Raw genomic sequence first — 20,839 nt, forward strand, 5'->3', positions numbered from 1 at the left:
GTTCCTCTGACCCAAACTGTACTCCTCTGGCTCACTTTTCTCTGAGCACTGTATGGTCTAACCCAAGGATCAGCCTGCTTTGTTACACACAGCTTATTTAAAGCCTGGTTTGGGCGGGACATGGCGAGCTAACCATGCCCCTCTGCTCACTTAAGGAAATGTAAAATGTAAATATCCACACCAGCACGGTATGGTTTGGGTCGGCACGATAGTGTGAAAATGCTGTTAGTATAGTTATTAGATGACCTGCTGATATTGGATTCCTTGCCTGTCCCCTTCTTGCTTTCATTCACCTGTTCAATAGACAATGGTCATATCCCAAATGGCACCCTGTTCCCTATATAGTTCACTAATTTTCTATGGAGAGCCCATGGGCGCAGCAAATAGGTCTCTTTGTCTTCCTGGCGCATTGTAACCAGCTTACACCTGTCCTGGCTTAACCCCTCCACTTCTTTCCCTTCTGATTCCCCTCTTTCTGTATTTCTTTTCTGTCTCTCTCTCTCTTCCATCTCCGGCTGGTTCACTGTTAGAGCGAGTACCAGCCTCGCATGGTGTTTGAGACAGACACTGACACCAACACTATAAAGAGGAGGCCTGGCATTTACAAGCAGGTGAAACACTTTTGGTTACAGTACTACATACGCACAAACATTTGACTTGTTTCACACGCACAGTTAGGGAGCAACTATGTGTACACAGCATACATACACACACACAGTCACACATTGTTGGATTAATGATGCACAGCAATACATACAAACCAAGTCATAATTGTTTCTGTAAATCTCTCTGGATAAGAGCATCGGCTAAATGACTCAAATATAAAATGGTGTACATGCGCTGTCTGCTAACATACACTACAGTGCATTCGGAAAGTATTCAGACCCCTAAACCTTTTCCACATGTTGTTATGTTACAGCCTTATTCTAAAGTGGATTCAAAAATAATGTTGTCGGCGGGTACAAAGAAACGTTCTGGGACCTACAGAGAGTAAAACATTTCTAACCAAAGCATGCAATGATATACATTTAATGCAAATAGTCTTTAGTCACGTGCAACATTTTTTTGTTATTTTCTTTTTATTGAAAATAGATAAATGTGATGCATCCCTGATGTAACATAAGAACAAAAAAAGAAACAAATGTGAAGGTCATATGACAGGTGTTCAGTTAGTGGGTGATTACCTGCTTTTCACATGTAATACAGCTACCCATACAAAACAAAATGCCCTGTCAGACATTTCCTTTCAAACTAAAATGGATCACAAAAGTTGTCATATGCTTCATATGAACAATAGACAACTGCAGTACCTTTTACCAGTTTTATTAATAAAATATCCTAAGAACAGCAAATACATCTTTGACTTTCAACTTACACAACTTTCCTTTTCAGTTCATTCTGAAGAGAGTTTGGGGAAGAGTTAAGATAATATGGTACTTCTGAAATGATCGATCAAGCAACCCAAAAGCTTGGGGTCCATTTATTTTGAATAATTTCCACAGGAAACCATGATAACATTGTGAAATTAATACAAAATCAACATAATACCCTTTGAAAAACTTAAATCCTCAGTCATACAATAGAAATGTTATTGCACAATAGGACTTGCAGAGTAACAAGCCTCAGTTCTACTCCTCTTCAAGTCATTATTACATTTCAGACACGAAACATAAGACATTGATTTTCTGATGCTTTAACAGGAACACTAACTTTTTAGATACTTCTGTTGTTTGCAAGTATATCATATGATATTTATTTTCAGCCAATTAAAAACAAAAAGGAAAAAATAAAGAGATGAATCGTGGTTGATTAAATGTAGCCAGGTCGTTAACGGTTGGTAGGTGTCTAAGGCTCTGCCATGGCAGAGCTGACTGAGTCCTGGGGGGCAGCTGTTGCCTGCTGGGAGCTGTAGTCTTGCCCCTGGCCCTGGGGGCCAGCGCCGGGCTGGGGGCCCACTGAAGAGTCATGGCCATGTGGGACCTGTGGCTGCACAGGGAAGTCTTTGGGGCCGACATGAGGAGGGAATGGGGCCACCCCAGGGGGCAGGTGTCGGAGTGGGATGAAGTGATCAAGTGGTCCATAGTGCACGTAGGTATGTGGGGGTCCTATGGGTCGGGCCATAGGAGGGTAGAAGGAAAAATGAACATACAAATATAACACTGTAGTAGCAACATAACAATAGCATTGCTAACCACAACTGAAATACTAATAGTAAAGACTCGACTTGAGATAAAACCTGGCGGCCAGAATTCACCACCTACCGAATGGAGGAGGCACCGGTCCATAGTGAGAAGGTGGAGGAAGGTACCGGTTGTGTGGGGAAGAGGGACCGTAAGCACCAGGAGGTGGAGGCCGATGTCCGGGTGGTATCATTGGACCAGGCGGGTGTCCGTTAGGCGGTGGGGGTCCAGGAGGCATCATGCCTGAGTGTCCGTTGTCTGGTCGGTACACGGGAGGCATGAAGGGTGGGGGAGGAGGGATGTGGTGGGGTCCGGGAAGAGGACGGTGGCAGAGTCCGGAGGGATGGCTGATGACTGGTCTGAGGCTTGAGTCGAGGGGGGAGCTGATGGGAGAGACCAGCAGGGAGCCAGGACCCTGAGGTCGAGAGTTCTGGAGGAACACAAAAAAATATTAAAACAAAGAATAGCAATAGGTCCATTGTGCTTGTAGCCCTGCTGCTGGCACCAACAATGAGAGACCCTTTCATCTGATTCAAACAGTTTGGTTAGGTTAGAACAAAACAAACAATTATGCACTGGTGAGAAAGACAACAATATCCCACAATAATAAGTCGAGTTACACAGTCCCACAAGAATCACACGACCAAGTTCCACACACTGATTCAGCATCAGGACCGTTTCCACAAAGCATTAACCTCAAACACACACAGCTTTAAATGATAACACATTTGAGATATCCATCAGGTAGTTGTGCTGAAGTTATAGTTTTGGTGTAACAGTGTCACCAATTCATTCAATGGGGGTCAGAGGGAGGGTGTTGTAATATAGGGAAAATATAAAAGGAGCTTACAGACGGACCACGGGAAGCGGCAAAGGTCTTCAGACTTCAATGGGAGTAGGGCGGCAAAACGCAAGCAGTTTCGCAAGTGGCGCCATTCGTGGTACCCACTCCAGTGAGCGGCGGCGCTGGCTCTACGCTCAAGGCTTCAAAATATGCACGGTTGACCAATGAGCAGAGTTCTTCTCGCCAACCAACCAACGTTTTAATCACAACCGCCGAGCTGACAACAACAGGGGCCGCTGGCATCTACACACGGTAGGCAGAAATGCTCAGTTTACCGCAGCCCGTCTGTAAGCGCCTTAAAACAAGCAACCACGCATGTCAGAATCCAGCCAGCAATGTTAAGTCTGACAACCCTGTGACGCCACTACCCAGCTGACTGCCACTCCAGCCACTGATCCACGGCTGGGGTAAGCATGCTCACACACACATCCGCATCCCTGCCACCGCTGCCTCGAACATAATACTCACTGCCTCTGGGTTCTCTGTGGAGGCCTGGGCCTCAGCCTGTGACTCTAGTGGAGCGGTCTGTTTAGTGCAAACACACCCACATGATGGAGGAACAGGGGGGAGAGATGCACATTGTCTCAAATTGACTGAAACTTACCGCGATGCCCAGATTGCTTGGTGAGGATGTACGTGGGGCCATGGTGTCTGTGGAGGAACAAAGGGAAGAATGATTAGAGGAGATATAGGATAAGGGCTCGATTAGGGAATAATACCACATCAATCCTCATTGACAAAAAATACAATCCCTACCAGGTCTAGCAGCCACTGGGTGTTTGTGGTACGGAGAGTAACGGCGGCCGTGAGGGTCAGAGTGAGGTCGTGGTCCTGTCGGACAATAAATACACGGTGATACATCAACGTAAAACACTGCAATATTCTCGAATCTTCTAGAATGCTAACCTTGGCTCTCCTGGTTGTCATTAGGCACCTGACTCTAGACCACGTTACTGGTTCATGCTACCATCTATTTATAGCAAAGTCTGGTCTATTTGCAGTCTGAGGAAAATGTTTGGTCATGTCATGGTAGGATATTATACTTCCAGAACTAGAAGTACCAGTATCAGAATATTTGAGATTCTTCAAAGAAGCCACCCTTTGCCTTGATGACAGCTTTGCACACTTTTGGCATTCTCTCAACCAGCTTCATGAGGTAGTCACCTGGAATGCATTTCAATTAACAGGTGTGCCTTGTTAAAAGTTACATTTGTGGAATTTCTTTGCTTCTTAATGCGTTTGAGCCAATCAGTTGTGTTGTGACAAGGTAGGGGTGGTATAAAGAAGATATTTTACCAAATAGGGCTAAGTCCATATTATGGCAAGAACAGCTCAAAGAAGCAAAAAGAAACGACAGTCTGTTACTTTAAGACATGAAGATCAGTCAATCTGGAAAATTTCAAGAACTTTTAAAGTTTCTTTAAGTGCAGTCCCAAAAACCATCAAGCACTATGATAAAACTGGCTCTCATGAGAAACGCCACAGGAACGACCAAGAGTTACCTCTGCTGCAGAGGATAAGTTCATTAGAGTTACCAGCCCAAATAAATGCTTCAGAGTTCAAGTAACAGACACATCTCAACATCAACTGTTCAGAGGAGACCACGTGAATCAGGCCTTCATGGTTGAATTGCTGCAAAGAAACCACTACTAAAAGGACCCCCATAAGAAGAGACTTGCTTGGGCCAATAAACAAGAGCAATGGAGATGAGACTGACGGAAATCTGTCCTTTGGTCTGAAGAGTACAAATTTGAGAGTTTTGGTTCCAACCTTCGTGTCTTTCTGAGACGCAGAGTAGGTGAACGAATGATCTCCATATGTGAGGAAAAGCAGCAAACAAGAGCACAGCATGTGGGAACTCCTTCAAGACTGTTGGAAAAGCATTTCAGGTGAAGCTGGTTGAGAGAATGCCAAGAGTGTGCAAAGCTGTCATCAAGTCAAAGGGTGGCTACTTTAAAGAATCTCAAATATATTTTGATTTGTTTAACACTTTTGGTTATTACATGATTCAATATGTGTTGTTTCATAGTTTTGATGTCTTCACTATGATTCTACAATGTAGAAAATAGTAAAAATAAAGAAAAACCCTAGAATGAGTAGGTGTGTCCAAACTTCTGACTGGTACTGTGTGTATGTGTATATACAGTTGAAGTCGGAGGTTTACATACAGTTAGGTTGGAGTCATTAAAACTCGTTTTTCAACCACTCCACAAATTTGTTTACAAACTATAGTTTTGGCAAGTCGGTTAGGATTACGTTCATCTCTAGGAGACAGAACGTGTCTCCTTTCTGAGCAGTATAACGGCTGCGTGGTTCGATTACAGGCTCAAAATGGCCAGAAACAAAGACTTTTCTTCTGAAAGGCCAGCATCCCGGAGTCGCCTCTTCACTGTTGACGTTGAGACTGGTGTTTTGCGGGTACTATTTAATGAAGTTGCCAGTTCCTCAACGTGTGAGGCGTCTGTTTCTCAAACTAGACACTAATGTACTTATCCTCTTGCTCAGTTGTGAACCGGGGCCTCCCACTCCTCTTTCTATTCTGGTTAGAGCCAGTTTGCGCTGTTTTCTGAAGAGAGTAGTACACAGCGTTGTGCGAGATATTCAGTGTCTTGACAATTTCTCACAAGGAATAGCCTTCATTTCTCAGAACAAGAATAGACTGACGAGGTTCAGAAGAAAGTGCTTTGTTTCTGTCCATTTTGAGCCTGTAATCAAACCCACAAATGCTGATACTCCAGATACTCAACTAGCCTAAAAGGAGGCCAATTATATTGCTTCTTTAAATCAGGACAGTTTTCAACTGTGCTAACATACTTGCAAAAGGGTTTTCTAAAGATCAATTAGCCTTTTAAAATTATACACTTGCATTAGCTAACACAGCGTGCCATTGGAACACAGGAGTGATGGTTGCTGATAATAGGCCTCTGTACGCCCATGTAGATATTCCATTAAAAAAATAACATGTAAAATATAAAAGCCGTTTCCAGCTACAATAGTCATTTACACATTAATGTATACACTGTATTTCTGATCAATTTGAAAAATAAATGCTTTTCTTTCAAAAACAAGGCCATTTCTAAGTGACTCCAAACTTTTGAACGGTAGTGTATATTTTAAATATATATATATATATACAAATGTATGGAATGCAGTAATAACACAAGGGAAAGCAAAGGCTGAAGCTTTAGTAACCTAACGAGTTGCCACACACATATGATCTCACAACAGCTGAACACAACAAAAACACCACCATAGTACTGAAAGAGCAAGAGGGATGCAAGAGCGGTTATTCCAAATTGTGAAAGCAAACGAAGACATGGGAACATTCTGGATCGTCTGGACACGCAAACACAGGTGAGAAAGATGGATATGGCAGTAGAGGGAGAAAAGATGGCAGTGAAAGAGACAGGAAAGAATGTCTTCGAAAATCAGAGAGGACGTAATTAGAAGACAAACATTAGGAAGAGGAAAAGGTCAAATGGGTACCAACTAGGAGCAGGATGAGAACAGTAGGAAGAAAAATAAGGTAAATTATTGAAACACCACAGCGGAGGTAAAGATAGGGAAAAGGGAGAGGTGAAAAAGAAGCGGGGAGTCAGGGCAAACAAGGGTGTACAAGGGGGGGATGGTTCATTGGCTGAGGGATGGTACTGCTCGGCCAATCAGGGCCAAGGCTGTCCGGGGCGTGGGTTCAGGAGACTCACGGTAGGGCTTGTTCCTTCACCCCACAGGGGGAGGGGGGGCACCTGTGAACTTCTTACAGGGCCTGTACGAATCACCTGTTTAGCAAAACCATTTAACAACAAAACACTCAGCCAAATACCACTCTCAGTCTCTCCACATTGGACCAGCTACAAGGAATTCAAATCAAAACCCCAGGAAAACATGCATTTCAGAGGGTGGACGTCAAACAGCAGATGAGGTATCAGACAGTCAAAAAGTCCAAGATCTAATTTGAAACGCAGTCACAGATGATATCCAACCGACAAGACAATAGAAATGGTCAGGAACGTTACAGAACGTTCAAATATGATTCTCTGTCCTCAAGAATAGAGTCATATCAGCCCTATTCATTTCATTTCTACCTGCAAGTTATGTTCTGCCGATTTTGCCTTACTGAATGCACCCCAGACGTGCCAGTACTAAATAACGTGAACTGAGGATTGGTTCTTACCTCGTCGGAGAGGCATGGGAGCCATCCCAGGGGTGGGCTTGAACAGAGGCCTACAGAGCTCCTTCAGCTTGCTGGACATGTCAGTCAGTCTAGGGTGAAAAAGAGAACAGGCATTTAGATTCTCAATACTGTACCTCCAAATCTAGACTAATACAGCTTACTGCATTGCAAAACTGTGACCAAAACACTTGCATTTGTGGCCCTTCGACTTGGCAGTGCAACCTTTGGTTCACAATGTGCCTCTTTTTACTTTACTATTATGACTAATTCAAAAAGTAAATGTGAGATTGACCAAAAATAAACCAAATGAAAGGATCTGCCTGTCTCCATTTTGAGTGAGCAATAGGTGAGCCCTGCTTTGGTATAGCCCAATTGAGTCTGTTGTATTAGTGTTGCACTCACAAGTTACGAATGTTAGTTGTTTCCTTCTTCTCGTCGAACAGAGCTCGCTCTGCGGCGCGTGCAATCACCTAGAGAGAAAGAAGATACATTTAAAATCTCCTGTTTTGGACTAAATTCACCTTACAAATGACTGGCCAAACAGAAGACTCAAAAAAAAAATGTCCTGATCCTAATGTATGTGCCATCGATGGGGGTTGAGATATGAGACATTTGTTGTTTCTTTAACAAATGGACTAATAAAGTTGTATTGTACAAACCCAGTTCTCGTGAGATTTCTGCTCCTGCTCAATGATCTGAGCTTTGTAGAACTTCTCGGTCCATTTCAGCTCGTCCTGGATCTCCTTAACGCGCTGCCTACACACCTTGACCTCCTCCTCTAGGGCCTTGCCGTCCATCTCCGTCAGCCGGTCTTCCTTGTTGGGGCGCTCAAACTCCTCCTTGGTCAACTTCCTGTAAGGCGACACACAAATTAGATCAAACTATTTAAAGACCATTTGAAAACCTCAAACCTCACAGTAAAAGAATACAGTAAAAGACAAGAAAAAATGTTTTCTTACATGCTGTGGAACCATGGAGAACAAACCCTACTATGGTATTAACACATGAACTGCACTGCTTCTGATTCTTCCGCATTCAACAACCCGGTCGCATACCGCTTCGCTCCACAGGTAGTATCACATTTCACTTCATTTCATTACAGTACAACGGTCTGATTTGTTTGATCTTAGCTAGCTACATAGCCGTCTTTGTATCAAAGATAATTGTGTAGTTTAGAGCGATTTTTCTAGGTTAGCTAGCCAGCTATTTTCGTCCTTTTAACGTAACGTAATCAACACTGCTAGCTAGCCAGCTAGCCACCGAATAGCAGCACTGAGAATCTATTACATTCAACGGAACAACGGAACGACTTGATTAGTGTAGTGTTAGTGTAGTGTTAGCTAGCTACATAGTTGTCTTTGCTGTCCTTGTATCTAAGATAACTGTGGAGTCTAGAGTAATTTTCGGTTAGCTAGCCAGCTATTTTCGTCCGCCGCGCTGCCTTTCTCCTACCTAGTCAATACTCCTAGTCAACACTGCTAACACTGCTAACACTGCTAGCTAGCCAACTTCTACCGAATAGCAGCACTGTAGAAACTATACCATTACAACGGAACGATTTGATTAGTGTAGTGTTAGCTAGCTAGTGTTAGCTAGCTACATAGTTGTCTTTGCTGTCCTTGTATCTAAGACAATTGTGTAGTTTAGACTATTATCTGGCCAGTGACCGAGGTTACCTAGCCAGCTACACTTTCAAACAAAGTCAACAATGCAGCCACTGCTAGCCAGCCTACTTCAGCAGTACTGTATCATTTTAATCATTTTAGTCAATAAGATTTTTGCAACGTAAGCTTAACTTTCTGAACATTCGAGACGTGTAGTCCACTTGTCATTCCAATCTCCTTTGCATTAGCGTAGCCTCTTCTGTAGCCTGTCAACTATGTGTCTGTCTATCCCTGTTCTCTCCTCTCTGCACAGACCATACAAACGCTTCACACCGCGTGGCCGCGGCTACTCTAACCTGGTGGTCCCAGCGCGCACGACCCACGTGGAGTTCCAGGTCTCCGGTAGCCTCTGGAACTGCCGATCTGCGGCCAACAAGGCCCTTACCCATCTGTCTATTGCCTCCTTTGAATTCCATGCTGTCACAGTTACCAGCCCTTTCAAGCTTAACATCCTTATCATTTATCGCCCTCCAGGTTCCCTCGGAGAGTTCATCAATGAGCTTGATGCCTTGATAAGCTCCTTTCCTGAGGACGGCTCACCTCTCACAGTTCTGGGTGACTTTAACCTCCCCACGTCTACCTTTGACTCATTCCTCTCCGCCTCCTTCTTTCCACTCCTCTCCTCTTTTGACCTCACCCTCTCACCTTCCCCCCCTACTCACAAGGCAGGCAATACGCTTGACCTCATCTTTACTAGATGCTGTTCTTCCACTAACCTCATTGCAACTCCCCTCCAAGTCTCCGACCACTACCTTGTATCCTTTTCCCTCTCGCTCTCATCCAACACTTCCCACACTGCCCCTACTCGAATGGTATCGCGCCGTCCCAACCTTCGCTCTCTCTCCCCCGCTACTCTCTCCTCTTCCATCCTATCATCTCTTCCCTCTGCTCAAACCTTCTCCAACCTATCTCCTGATTCTGCCTCCTCAACCCTCCTCTCCTCCCTTTCTGCATCCTTTGACTCTCTATCCTCCAGGCCGGCTTGGTCCTCCCCTCCCGCTCCGTGGCTCGACGACTCATTGCGAGCTCACAGAACAGGGCTCCGGGCAGCCGAGCGGAAATGGAGGAAAACTCGCCTCCCTGCGGACCTGGCATCCTTTCACTCCCTCCTCTCTACATTTTCCTCTTCTGTCTCTGCTGCTAAAGCCACTTTCTACCACTCTAAATTCCAAGCATCTGCCTCTAACCCTAGGAAGCTCTTTGCCACCTTCTCCTCCCTCCTGAATCCTCCTCCCCCTCCCCCCCCCTCCTCCCTCTCTGCAGATGACTTCGTCAACCATTTTGAAAAGAAGGTCGACGACATCCGATCCTCGTTTGCTAAGTCAAACGACACCACTGGTTCTGCTCACACTTCCCCAGGGCTCTGTTCTAGGCCCTCTCCTATTCTCGCTATACACCAAGTCACTTGGCTCTGTCATAACCTCACATGGTCTCTCCTATCATTGCTATGCAGACGACACACAATTAATCTTCTCCTTTCCCCCTTCCGATGACCAGGTGGCGAATCGCATCTCTGCATGTCTGGCAGACATATCAGTGTGGATGACGGATCACCACCTCAAGCTGAACCTCGGCAAGACGGAGCTGCTCTTCCTCCCGGGGAAGGACTGCCCGTTCCATGATCTCGCCATCACGGTTGACAACTCCGTTGTGTCCTCCTCCCAGAGCGCTAAGAACCTTGGCGTGGTCCTGGACAACACCCTGTCGTTCTCAACTAACATCAAGGCGGTGGCCCGTTCCTGTAGGTTCATGCTCTACAACATCCGCAGAGTACGACCCTGCCTCACACAGGAAGCGGCGCAGGTCCTAATCCAGGCACTTGTCATCTCCCGTCTGGATTACTGCAACTCGCTGTTGGCTGGGCTCCCTGCCTGTGCCATTAAACCCCTACAACTCATCCAGAACGCCGCAGCCCGTCTGGTGTTCAACCTTCCCAAGTTCTCTCACGTCACCCCGCTCCTCCGCTCTCTCCACTGGCTTCCAGTTGAAGCTCGCATCCGCTACAAGACCATGGTGCTTGCCTACGGAGCTGTGAGGGGAACGGCACCTCAGTACCTTCAGGCTCTGATCAGGCCCTACACCCAAACAAGGGCACTGCGTTCATCCACCTCTGGCCTGCTCGCCTCCCTACCACTGAGGAAGTACAGTTCCCGCTCAGCCCAGTCAAAACTGTTCGCTGCTCTGGCACCCCAATGGTGGAACAAACTCCCTCACGACGCCAGGACAGCGGAGTCAATCACCACCTTCCGGAGACACCTGAAACCCCACCTCTTTAAGGAATACCTAGGATAGGATAAAGCAATCCTTCTGACCCCCCCCCCCCCTAAAATATTTAGATGCACTATTGTAAAGTGGCTGTTCCACTGGATGTCATAAGGTGAATGCACCAATTTGTAAGTCGCTCTGGATAAGAGCGTCTGCTAAATGACTTAAATGTAATGTAAATGATTCCACTTACTGCTGCAAAGCGTTCTCCTTCTGCTGGTACATCTCTGTCATGATCTCATTCTTCTGCTGCAGGGTCTTGTACTGGTTCTCCAGGTGGTTCTTGATAGTTGATAGTGTTGAGAGAGAAAAGGCAGTGATGCATATCAAATTCTAGTTGCTGGGACAAACTTTCCAGCTCTTTCCTGGACTTCTCTTCGTTCAGCAGCTTGGTCATGAAGCGATCGCGCTCTTCCTCCACAACAGACAGAGTGGTCTGGACCTGTGGAAAGTTCTTCCAACAGTTAGTGGAAGAGTTGACACCCTTCTTGGTTCTGAGCACAAGTTTTACCTGCCTTCAGGTAGACAGAAATCTGGGTCCGTTTAAGAAAGAACTCAGTCTTACCCGAGAGACATCCATCATTTGCTTATGGCGGTTTTGTCACGCCCTGGCCTTAGTATTCTTTGTTTTCTTTATTATTTTAGTTAGGTCAGGGTGTGACATGGGTATTTATGTGGGTTTTGTAGTGTCCAGGGTGATTGTAAGGTTTAGGGGGTTTATTTAGAGTAGTTGGGTTTATGTTTAGTATAGTTGTCTAGCTGTGTCTATGTTGTGTGTAGTTGTCTAGGAAAGTCTATGGTTGCCTGAATGGGTTCCCAATTAGAGACAGCTGGTTTCTGTTGTCTCTGATTGGGAGCCATATTTAAGGTAGCCATAGGCTTTAGTTTGTTGTGGGGAATTGTCTATGGTGAACGTTTGTAGCCTGTGTATGTGCACTACGTTTATAGCTTCACGGTCGTTTGTTGTTTTGATAGTTTGTAAGTGTTTTGTTTCGTTTTGCCTTCTTCATAAATAAAAGAAGACGGCTTATTTTCCACATGCTGCGTTTTGGTCCGTCTCTCCTCCACACGATCGTGACAGGTTTTGGATGATGGTCTGCTTGTCTGAAACAAATCATTGTAAACACAGTGACACGTTTCAGGAAAGTAGGCGTATGTCGCGCGTCAATACTTCACAGGAGAGGCATTTGAATGTAGAACTATCAAAATGTGTTTTGGGGGGGCAAAATGCCTTCTGGTACGTGAACTTCCATGTGCCTTAATAACAAACTTGTATGCCATCCGTAAATACGAATAAAAATGGTAAACTATGAGCAGAGTTAGTTTAGCCACGGAAAAAGGAAGGAACCTTCCCTCTAGCCATGATTGGCTGAGATAATGGATGAGCTGGACGCGCCATGAAACGAGTTCGGATTGATCTGCCATGTAGCAGGCTTCTGTCTATAACATGAGCTTCTCAGTACGTGTAAGTAACCCTTTCTAACGCAGCTTTTTTGAAAGATGCTCTCCACTTTCAGGAGACCCAAGTTTTGAAATCAGTGGACTGTCCGCTGGAAGCAGAGTATGATAGCTAAGGAGATGGAGAAAATTCTGTGGTTTGATTGCAAATATGCAGAGGCAGTCGAAAATAGAACACATAGAAGGCTGTTGTATAAAACACCTGTCTCCTGAATACATCTTCAAACTAAGGGAAACCATTTTCAGATATAAGTTTCTAATTTTGTCAGAAAGTCGTTTTCTCATTGCAAAATAAAGCATATTGTTAGCTAGCTAACAATATGTGTGAACAATGCTGAATGGTATAGACAAAGAAGAGCTCTCCAGCAAGTTTATCAACTTTCAAAGCAGAATTACTTCCCCATTGTTCCTCAACTGTAGTGTATGATATACCATTTTGATGCTCCGAGTCTCTACTTTAATCCAATGTAAAAAAAACACAATTTCAAATGTTGCTACATAAGACCAAATCACATGACAGTATCCTAATCAGAGAAGGCTGGTGGGAGGAGCTATAGAAGGACTGGCTCACTATAATGGCATAAATGGAACGGAGTCAAGCACACTGTTTCCATGTATTTGGTTCCATTCCAGCCATTACAAGGAGCCCGTCCTCCTATAGCTCCTCCCACCAGCCTCCTCTGATTAGGACACCGTGTCAGGTGACTTACCGTTAGAGGCTACCCCGTTAGCAACAACTCCACCTTTCAGGTCATCGCAGGCCTCCAGGTCTCCTAGCAGGTCAGATAGAACCTGCCAGAGAGATTGAGAACCACCAATTGATACATTACACTTTTCCCCTGGAATCAGTCAAGAAGTATTTTTTTGGAACATAATACAGGTGACATGTTTCTTTGTCATCAGGGTGCATTTGAGAAGGTGTGAACAGGAATTGATGTGTGTAACAATATCGTAACGTGTAAAAAAAAAACTCTACGTTGTGAATCCTCCAGGTCTTTCTGGGACTTCTGGTAGACTTTGATCTGCTCGCTTGTCTCCCTGTGCTTCTCCTCCCACAACTTGGCAGCATGGTGCAGCTGTAACAAGGGACTTAGGTCATCAGGACGGTGCAATGCAGGCCCTGCATGGCCAATGAGTCCTAAACAATGTAATGAGGCTTAAAGTGTGAATCGTTGTTCCATATTGGTACTCACCGAGAGGTTCTCCTCCTCCAGGGTGGCAAAATCCTTCTCCAGAACCTGGACCTGGACATTCCGGGCATTTTCGGCGGAGTTTGGCTTCATCCATCAAAATGGTAGACTACAGATTCAATGATAAGGATAATTAAAAGGAAATAAACACTTTACATTTGATTGTTGCAATGTTAATATATTTGACATATTTTCATTGGGCATGTTCACTTATATGACCTATACCTTCGAGAGTGCATCCTGGGTCTTCTTCTTGCTGCGCTTCAACTTCTCAATGGTTTTGTCCATTTCGGACATCTATGGGCAAAGATAATGATAAGCATAATGACAACCATCTTTCTTTGTCCTCATCAACGAGCCATCCTATTTAGGATAGTAGCTGGCTAATAGTAGCTGCCTATGCTGTCTACATCACGAAAGCAACTGCTCTCTAGGGTGTCTCGCTCTCATTTTCAGGCTGTCCCTTCCTCTCTGTCTGCCCGCGCAAGTCCATGCAGCTGTAGGTGCAATGGATTGTGGTCATTTTAGTCAATTACCACATTTTCTCCACTAAACTATGTTGAATATTTATTCTCCTGTTGAAAACTACAACGTCCGAAGTATGTGCTTGATTTGATTTCTCTCTAGAGAAACGGCACATTGAGCTCACATAATAAACTAACTTAATGGAATTCAAATAATTAAACCGACGTCAGAGAATTGGTTGTTCTGAAACATTTTAATTACAGCTAAATCGCCCAATACTACTCACCATATCTTCATGTTTCGCAGTATTGGCCCGCTCTTTGTCAAAGGATATGGCGTGTAAGTTATTTTCCTCGTCCAGGCGCTCATTTTGTCTCTCCATCTCTTGCACAATATTCTATTGGATAGAAAAAGAAAATGCTTAGTCAATTTAAACACTATGGAGAAGAAAGAAATAATAAAAAAATCTAATAATTGTCAGCATGACAATGACATGTGATCAAGATAATATTTTTTAGAGACTCACCTCCAATTCCTGGATCTTTTCCAGAGATAAAGTGGCAGATTTTTCAGACAGCTTTTGCTTTTCTTTAAGTTCTTCGCCCTGAGGGGAACCCAGTAGAAATATGCTGTCAAAACATTATGTCCCTTAATTCACATTGAACTCAAAAGTCTGGATCTTAGTCAGTGAAAAGTCTCTGCAACTTACCTGTTCCTGCAGTTCAGCGACCTTTTGGAGTATCTCCTTCTTCTCTTGTTCAAGCTTTTTCATCCTGTCCACCATTTCTTTTTCAGTATCGAATAAAAACCATGACAAGAGTATGAAATCAGAAATGGTTTACACATGACAAGAACACCAGCCTGTAAGCAATATGAATGAGGATTCACTATGCACCCTAAATAGCCAGAGAGAAGAACTTACTTAGATATGACTTGCCTTTGACCTGTGAGAAGGAAAAGAAAAGTGGCAGCAAACAGCCTCCTCAACGGTAGCATACATCATAGAATAACATAAAGCAATCAGATTATGAAATTATGAAAGCAGTAACTGTGCAACAACGACTTACAGATAGAATGCTCCTCCAGAAGAGGAAGCCGATGACCCCGGCACCTGCAGTGACCAGCACGGGTTCACAGGACACGCCGTAGAAGTCTGGGCCTGGCTTCCAGTGCTCTGGCAGGCTGGTGACCATCTGGGGAGAGACAGGTCCAATCAGTGTTACTACAGCACATGTCAGGCTTAGCAAATAAGTTGGGTAATAGCTGGGCTGAGATGACAGAAGAAAATAAGTGATGTTAAAAACATTGAACTAAACCATCAGGCATTCCAGTGTTCTGTTTACAAGCATGGCTAATGGTTATCCCACTGAGCACCCTCTCAGTCAATGCAGAGGCATATCTTCAGATCAAATCAAGGTGCGTTTAGAAATAGACGTAGCCTATAACCTAGTTGTTGATCAAAATCAATAGAGAGAGGATTTGCCTTGACCTTAAGTAATTAATGGGGATTGGATTGGGGCCCTACCACTGTCCAACCATGGTGACCTTTGCACAATTAAGAACTTCCATCGCAGTCGCTCAGTGAAATTCAGGGATTGGCTAAATTAATCACCACAGAGTGGATCTAACTAACAAACCTTAGGCCTATGTGGATTTAGAGTGCAAAAGATTATGGAATGTAACCTCAAGTGATAGTTATGTAAGGGGAAGCTGTCAAAGCAAAATTTAACAACTTGAAGGCACCTCCCAATCTGAGACCCAGATATAGGAAGAACGGATACTGCTAGTCTGGAAAGTGAGCCATTTTTTAAATGAGGAAGAGGACAGGCAAATGAAGTTGCCAACAAGATTCAGTTTCAATGTAGCCTAGCTAGCCAGCCATGTGGCGGCCTAAGACTTGACTAGCCAGCTAGCTACATTGTAGCCAACTACTTACATATCGAAGTACAAGACAGTACAAGACAGACAGTTGATCAGATTCTGTCATCAGGGGCAAAGTGGGTAAAGGGGCTGTTTCTTCCGAATCTATCGCTACTGTACGTTACTTTGACAGTTGAGCTGGCTATCTAGTTAGTTTGGCTTGTGACTTGCAATGCAACTCGTTTGCGTGAACCAACAACATGTCTACTAGCCTCCTTTTAGAGTTCTGAACGTGATTCCTTTCTAAACAAAACGCACAAAGCCTGGTAAAATCAGCGGGGGTATCATTTATATCCCACTAAATAAGCAAAACACCGGCTGTTGACACTTAACTTCAGTCTACACTTCACTAGAACAAGTCAACTAAAAAATGGGAAAGGATCACTGAACCTGGGCTGCATTCAGTACGTTTTAATGTTCTGGAACGTTTAATTTAACGGAAACGGTGCTGTACTCAACTACCAGTTGAAAAAAGGGGAAGGGTTGGGTAACGCTGTCAGCATGGCAAATGCCGCCCCCCAAATAAAAATAATACATGCATTGTCCCAGCAATAATAAAATAAGTATGAATACTTGAGTCCTAAGCACTACATGCAGGCAATTAGTCAATTACAATAGGAAGGAAAGCCTATTCACAAGAAAGAAATACATGAAGTAACTTACCAGAACACCATGTATTCCAAGATACTCAGAAAACAGGGTGACGAGACAACCAGATAAACTTAGCACTGATACGAATGATGAACCACTCTGCTCATCTTCATGGAAATCAGTGACAGCAGGTGACTCCAGAGATCCTGGAAATACAGCACAAGCAAATTAGGTTAATGCATACAGTTTACATCTCACCACAATTTCAAAAGTAGGGAAGTATAATGAACACCTACCTGAGGGAGGGTGATCCATGTCTACGCTAAGTCCCATGTTCATGGTATTTTCAGACATATCCCCATCTTTTGAAACATTCAGAGAGGTTCAAACAGTGAGTAAATGTTCATGCATTGCAATCTAACTGGCATTCTCAGGAAGTGTATTTGTTCTGTCAACAGATTACTATTTACTTTGTTGTACTTCTTGGGCATTTCTTAAAGCTTATTCTGCAAACCAAATCTCCAGGCATTATTATCATGTCATTAGCAATGTATGAGACTTTCCAAATATTTATTTAACAAAAGGTTTTAATCCTCCTATACTCTGACTTGTACATAAACTGAAAAAAAAGCATTATTACATGTGTCAGGGTGTAGTTGACTGCCCACTGCCATGGGAGCACTGTTTCTGGCCGTCGAGTACTTCTGACGCAGGGTGAACACCAATTCCTGGAAGTCTTCCAAGATGGAAGTTTCCTCAACAAACTCACCAGCATCCTGCTGCTGTTCAGCGTTCTCATGGGCATCCAGCATCCTCTCAATCTCATCCAGGATTGGGGTTTCAGAGGCTTCCAAAATGGCTTCCAGCACCTTTTCAATGTCCTCACGGGCATTTGTCTGGGACAGCCGGGCAGCCTTCAGCTCCAGGTCAAAAAACATGAACTCCAACCTAAAGAGGTTCTGAGGACATAGAATCTTTAGGAGGCGCTCCATATCCTCCTCCTTACAGCGGTCTCGCAATAGTGTCAGCCTCAACACATTGTCACTGTATTCCGTCTCTTTGTTTGGAAGGGGATCCAAAACTTTATCTTTAAGTGAGGGTATGTGGCTTTCAGCATCATTTACAGTCTCATGCACCTCAGGTTCTATGTCAATAGCCTCGTCGTGTTGGACCACATCCAACAAATCACTGGATACAACATCGGTTTGTGTATAATTATTGGGTTGCTCTGACCCAAATTCAGATAGACTTTCTGTGTCATTTTCATCAGTGTGCTCAGTTTTGGATGAAGATAATACTGCATTTTCATCCTCTAGCAACTCTTCCTCAATCTCTTCCCCCTCTAGGTGTATTGAATCCTCCTCCTCTATGGGGAGTTCTTGATGGCTCTCTTTCACCATTGTGTTTCTACTTGGATCTGGGACCTTCTGGTATGGTTCTCGAAATAGTCTGAAAAGATCTGTACCACCCTGTTTAAATGTATTCTCTACTTGTGAGAAATCTATTGACTCCTCTTTTTGTATGGAGAGTTCTTCAACAGCTTGTTTCTGCTCTGATTTGTTCATTTTACTATCAAAGTCTGAGAGCATGTCTGTCTGTGAGAGCTGTTTAGGGACTGGGCTGTCATCTTCTGTGAGATTCTCTGCTAAAGCCTCAGTGTGTTCAAAGGGACTCGCCTCATCGGCAGGAGGTGTTGAAGGTTCGATGTCACCTTCTTCAGATTCATCTTCAAACTGCAACGTCTGAGAATCCTCATCAGGTACTTTGACAGCATCCTCACTGAAATTAGAGTCCGCAGGTTCCTCAAAGATTAGCTCAGAGGAAGTAGAACAGCCAAATGACTCCTTGGGTTCTTCAATTTTGGGAGGCTCCTCTGGTGTAATCTCACCTTCGTCATCATCCTCCTCGCCTTCTTCCTCTGAACCGGCAACATAAGCTATTCTTTCCCCACCACTGACAATGTTAAAAACGGTATCACCAAATGCAGACCACAGGTTATTGTCCTTGGAGTCCTGTTTCTGTGTATGAGGTACCTCTGATAGACTGTCTTCCTCATCTGTCTGATCAGATTCTGGAATGTTCTCGTGTTCCAAATTGGAACTTTCTTCAGAAAAAGCCAGCAATGGAGTTTCCCTGAGATGATAATCACTTTCCTCATCCTGCTGATATTCAGTCTTGTCACTTTCCTCGTCATATGGAGTCACCTTCCAAGTGTCCTTATCATTGGAAGTGACAGCATCAAAAGTTATTCCTAGTGTGGTGTTTAACTCAGGAATAGATCTGCCTTCTGAAAAACCATCAGGTGCATTTTCTAACTCAGGATCATCTTTGGATTCAGGTTCTGAGGGGGATTCTTTGATCTCACCTTCCTCTGGTTCAACAACACTGTACGGCACAGAGTCCTCTGTCCTCTGCTGATCTTTCTGAAGGTAATCTTTGATCCTCTCAGCTGTGGTCTCAAGTACAGTGTTAGATTCCACTCCCTTTGTGTCAAGAGTTTCAGGCTGAGGCAGAGAGGACTCTAAAGGCTCAAAATGTCTCAGATCATCATTATCTGGAACCTCTACAACCTTATCAATGTCCTCAGGTACATCCCTATCAATCTCATCATTTTCTAACAGTGTCACTTCAGGTGGAGGCTCATCCACTTCCACCGTGGTGCTCTCAGCACTTTTGTTTAGGTACAAAGTCTCTGTGGTTACTTGCACAGATTCCTCCTTGTCTGTTAACAATAAAGAGGAACCTAACAGTGAATCAATGTCGTAACTGTTACGAGTCCCGCCGAGGATGGTGCCTCTTCCCGTTCGGGTGGCGCTCGGCGGTCGTCGTCTCCGGTCTACTAGCTGCCACCGATCCCCTTTTCTGTTTTCCTTTTAGTTTGTCTAATTTGTTTCACCTGTTGTGTGTTTAGATTAGGGGTTATTTAAACCCAGTTTGCCCGCTCCCTTTTGTGCGGGCTTGTTTTTTCTGTTTCGTGTTTGTGGTGTGTATTTTGTGGATTTTGTTATTCAATTGACTTTGGACATTTCTCTTTACGCGCCCAGTGTTTAGTGTGGCGTCACCGGTTGTTAGGTGATTACGTTAAGGAAATAAAATTCCACTTTTTGAAAGAGATTCCTGCTCTCTGCACCTGACTCGTTTCCACCACTGGAATTGTGACAGAAGCCCGCACCAAAAATAATGGAGTCAGCAGAAGCAGCAACCACCCCTCTCCCATCGATGGAGGAGCGTGTCCAGCATCACACCGCCGTTCTCCATCGGATAGGGACGGCAATGGACATGATGATGGAGAGGATGGAACGATGGGAGAGGAGTGGTATCCCGACTACAACCCCAGCTCCTTCCCAGACGGCGCAACCTTCCCCATCAACGTCAGCATCAGGTTCGGGTGCATTGCGTCTTGCGCTCCCAAGGGAGTACGATGGAGCGGTGGCTGGGTGCCAGGGGTTTTTGCTCCAGTTGGAGCTCTACTTGGCCACTGTTCGTCCGACTCCCTCTGGAGAGGAGAGTGTTAGCCTCCTCATCTCCTGTCTGACGGGTAGAGCCCTGGAATGGGCTAATGCGGTCTGGAACGGCCCAGACTCTGTTCGAGACAACTACCCAGAGTTCACTCGCCGCTTTCGGGCCGTATTTGACCACCCTCAGGAGGGCCGAGCGGTGGGTGAGAGACTGTTCCACCTCAGACAGGAGACGAGGAGTGCGCAAGACTTCGCTTTGGAGTTCCGGACCTTGGCTGCTGGCGCGGGGTGGAATGACAGGGCCCTGATGGACCATTATCGATGAAGCCTTCGGGAGGACGTCCGTCGGGAGCTAGCTTGTCGAGACACTACGCTCTCTCTCGATGAGTTAATTGACATGTCTATACGACTGGACAACCTGCTAGCTGCCCGCGGGCGTTCAGAGGGGGTCCTGTCCGTTCCACCTCCCAGTCCTCCCGCTTCAACCCCGATGGAGTTGGGAGGGGCTGCATCTAGGGGGGCCAGAGGAGGTGGCTTCTCTTGCACCTATTGTGGCAGGAGAGGACACACTTCAGACCGGTGTTGGAGGAGCGCCTCTGGGAGTGGAGATGGCAGGCGGAATACTCCTCG

General features: G+C 44.8%; 1 protein-coding gene across 1 annotated transcript; it reads right to left on the minus strand.

Moving 5' to 3' along the window:
* Positions 1-1,307: 1,307 nt before the first annotated feature.
* Positions 1,308-20,145, minus strand: LOC129848691 (transport and Golgi organization protein 1 homolog). Its single transcript, XM_055915781.1, is given in 25 exon segments — positions 1,308-2,105; positions 2,262-2,610; positions 3,629-3,675; positions 3,781-3,855; positions 7,199-7,287; positions 7,601-7,668; positions 7,858-8,050; positions 11,321-11,433; positions 11,435-11,569; positions 11,693-11,735; positions 12,207-12,231; positions 13,296-13,377; positions 13,542-13,661; positions 13,779-13,850; positions 13,852-13,884; positions 14,001-14,072; positions 14,527-14,637; positions 14,767-14,844; positions 14,950-15,026; positions 15,163-15,184; positions 15,308-15,433; positions 16,824-16,957; positions 17,048-17,113; positions 17,392-19,607; positions 20,084-20,145. Coding segments are annotated over 25 exon segments (4,668 nt in total). The 3' UTR covers positions 1,308-1,845.
* Positions 20,146-20,839: the final 694 nt, after the last annotated feature.

This window comes from Salvelinus fontinalis, unplaced genomic scaffold, assembly GCF_029448725.1.
Source record: "Salvelinus fontinalis isolate EN_2023a unplaced genomic scaffold, ASM2944872v1 scaffold_1111, whole genome shotgun sequence".
Lineage (NCBI taxonomy): Eukaryota > Metazoa > Chordata > Actinopteri > Salmoniformes > Salmonidae > Salvelinus > Salvelinus fontinalis.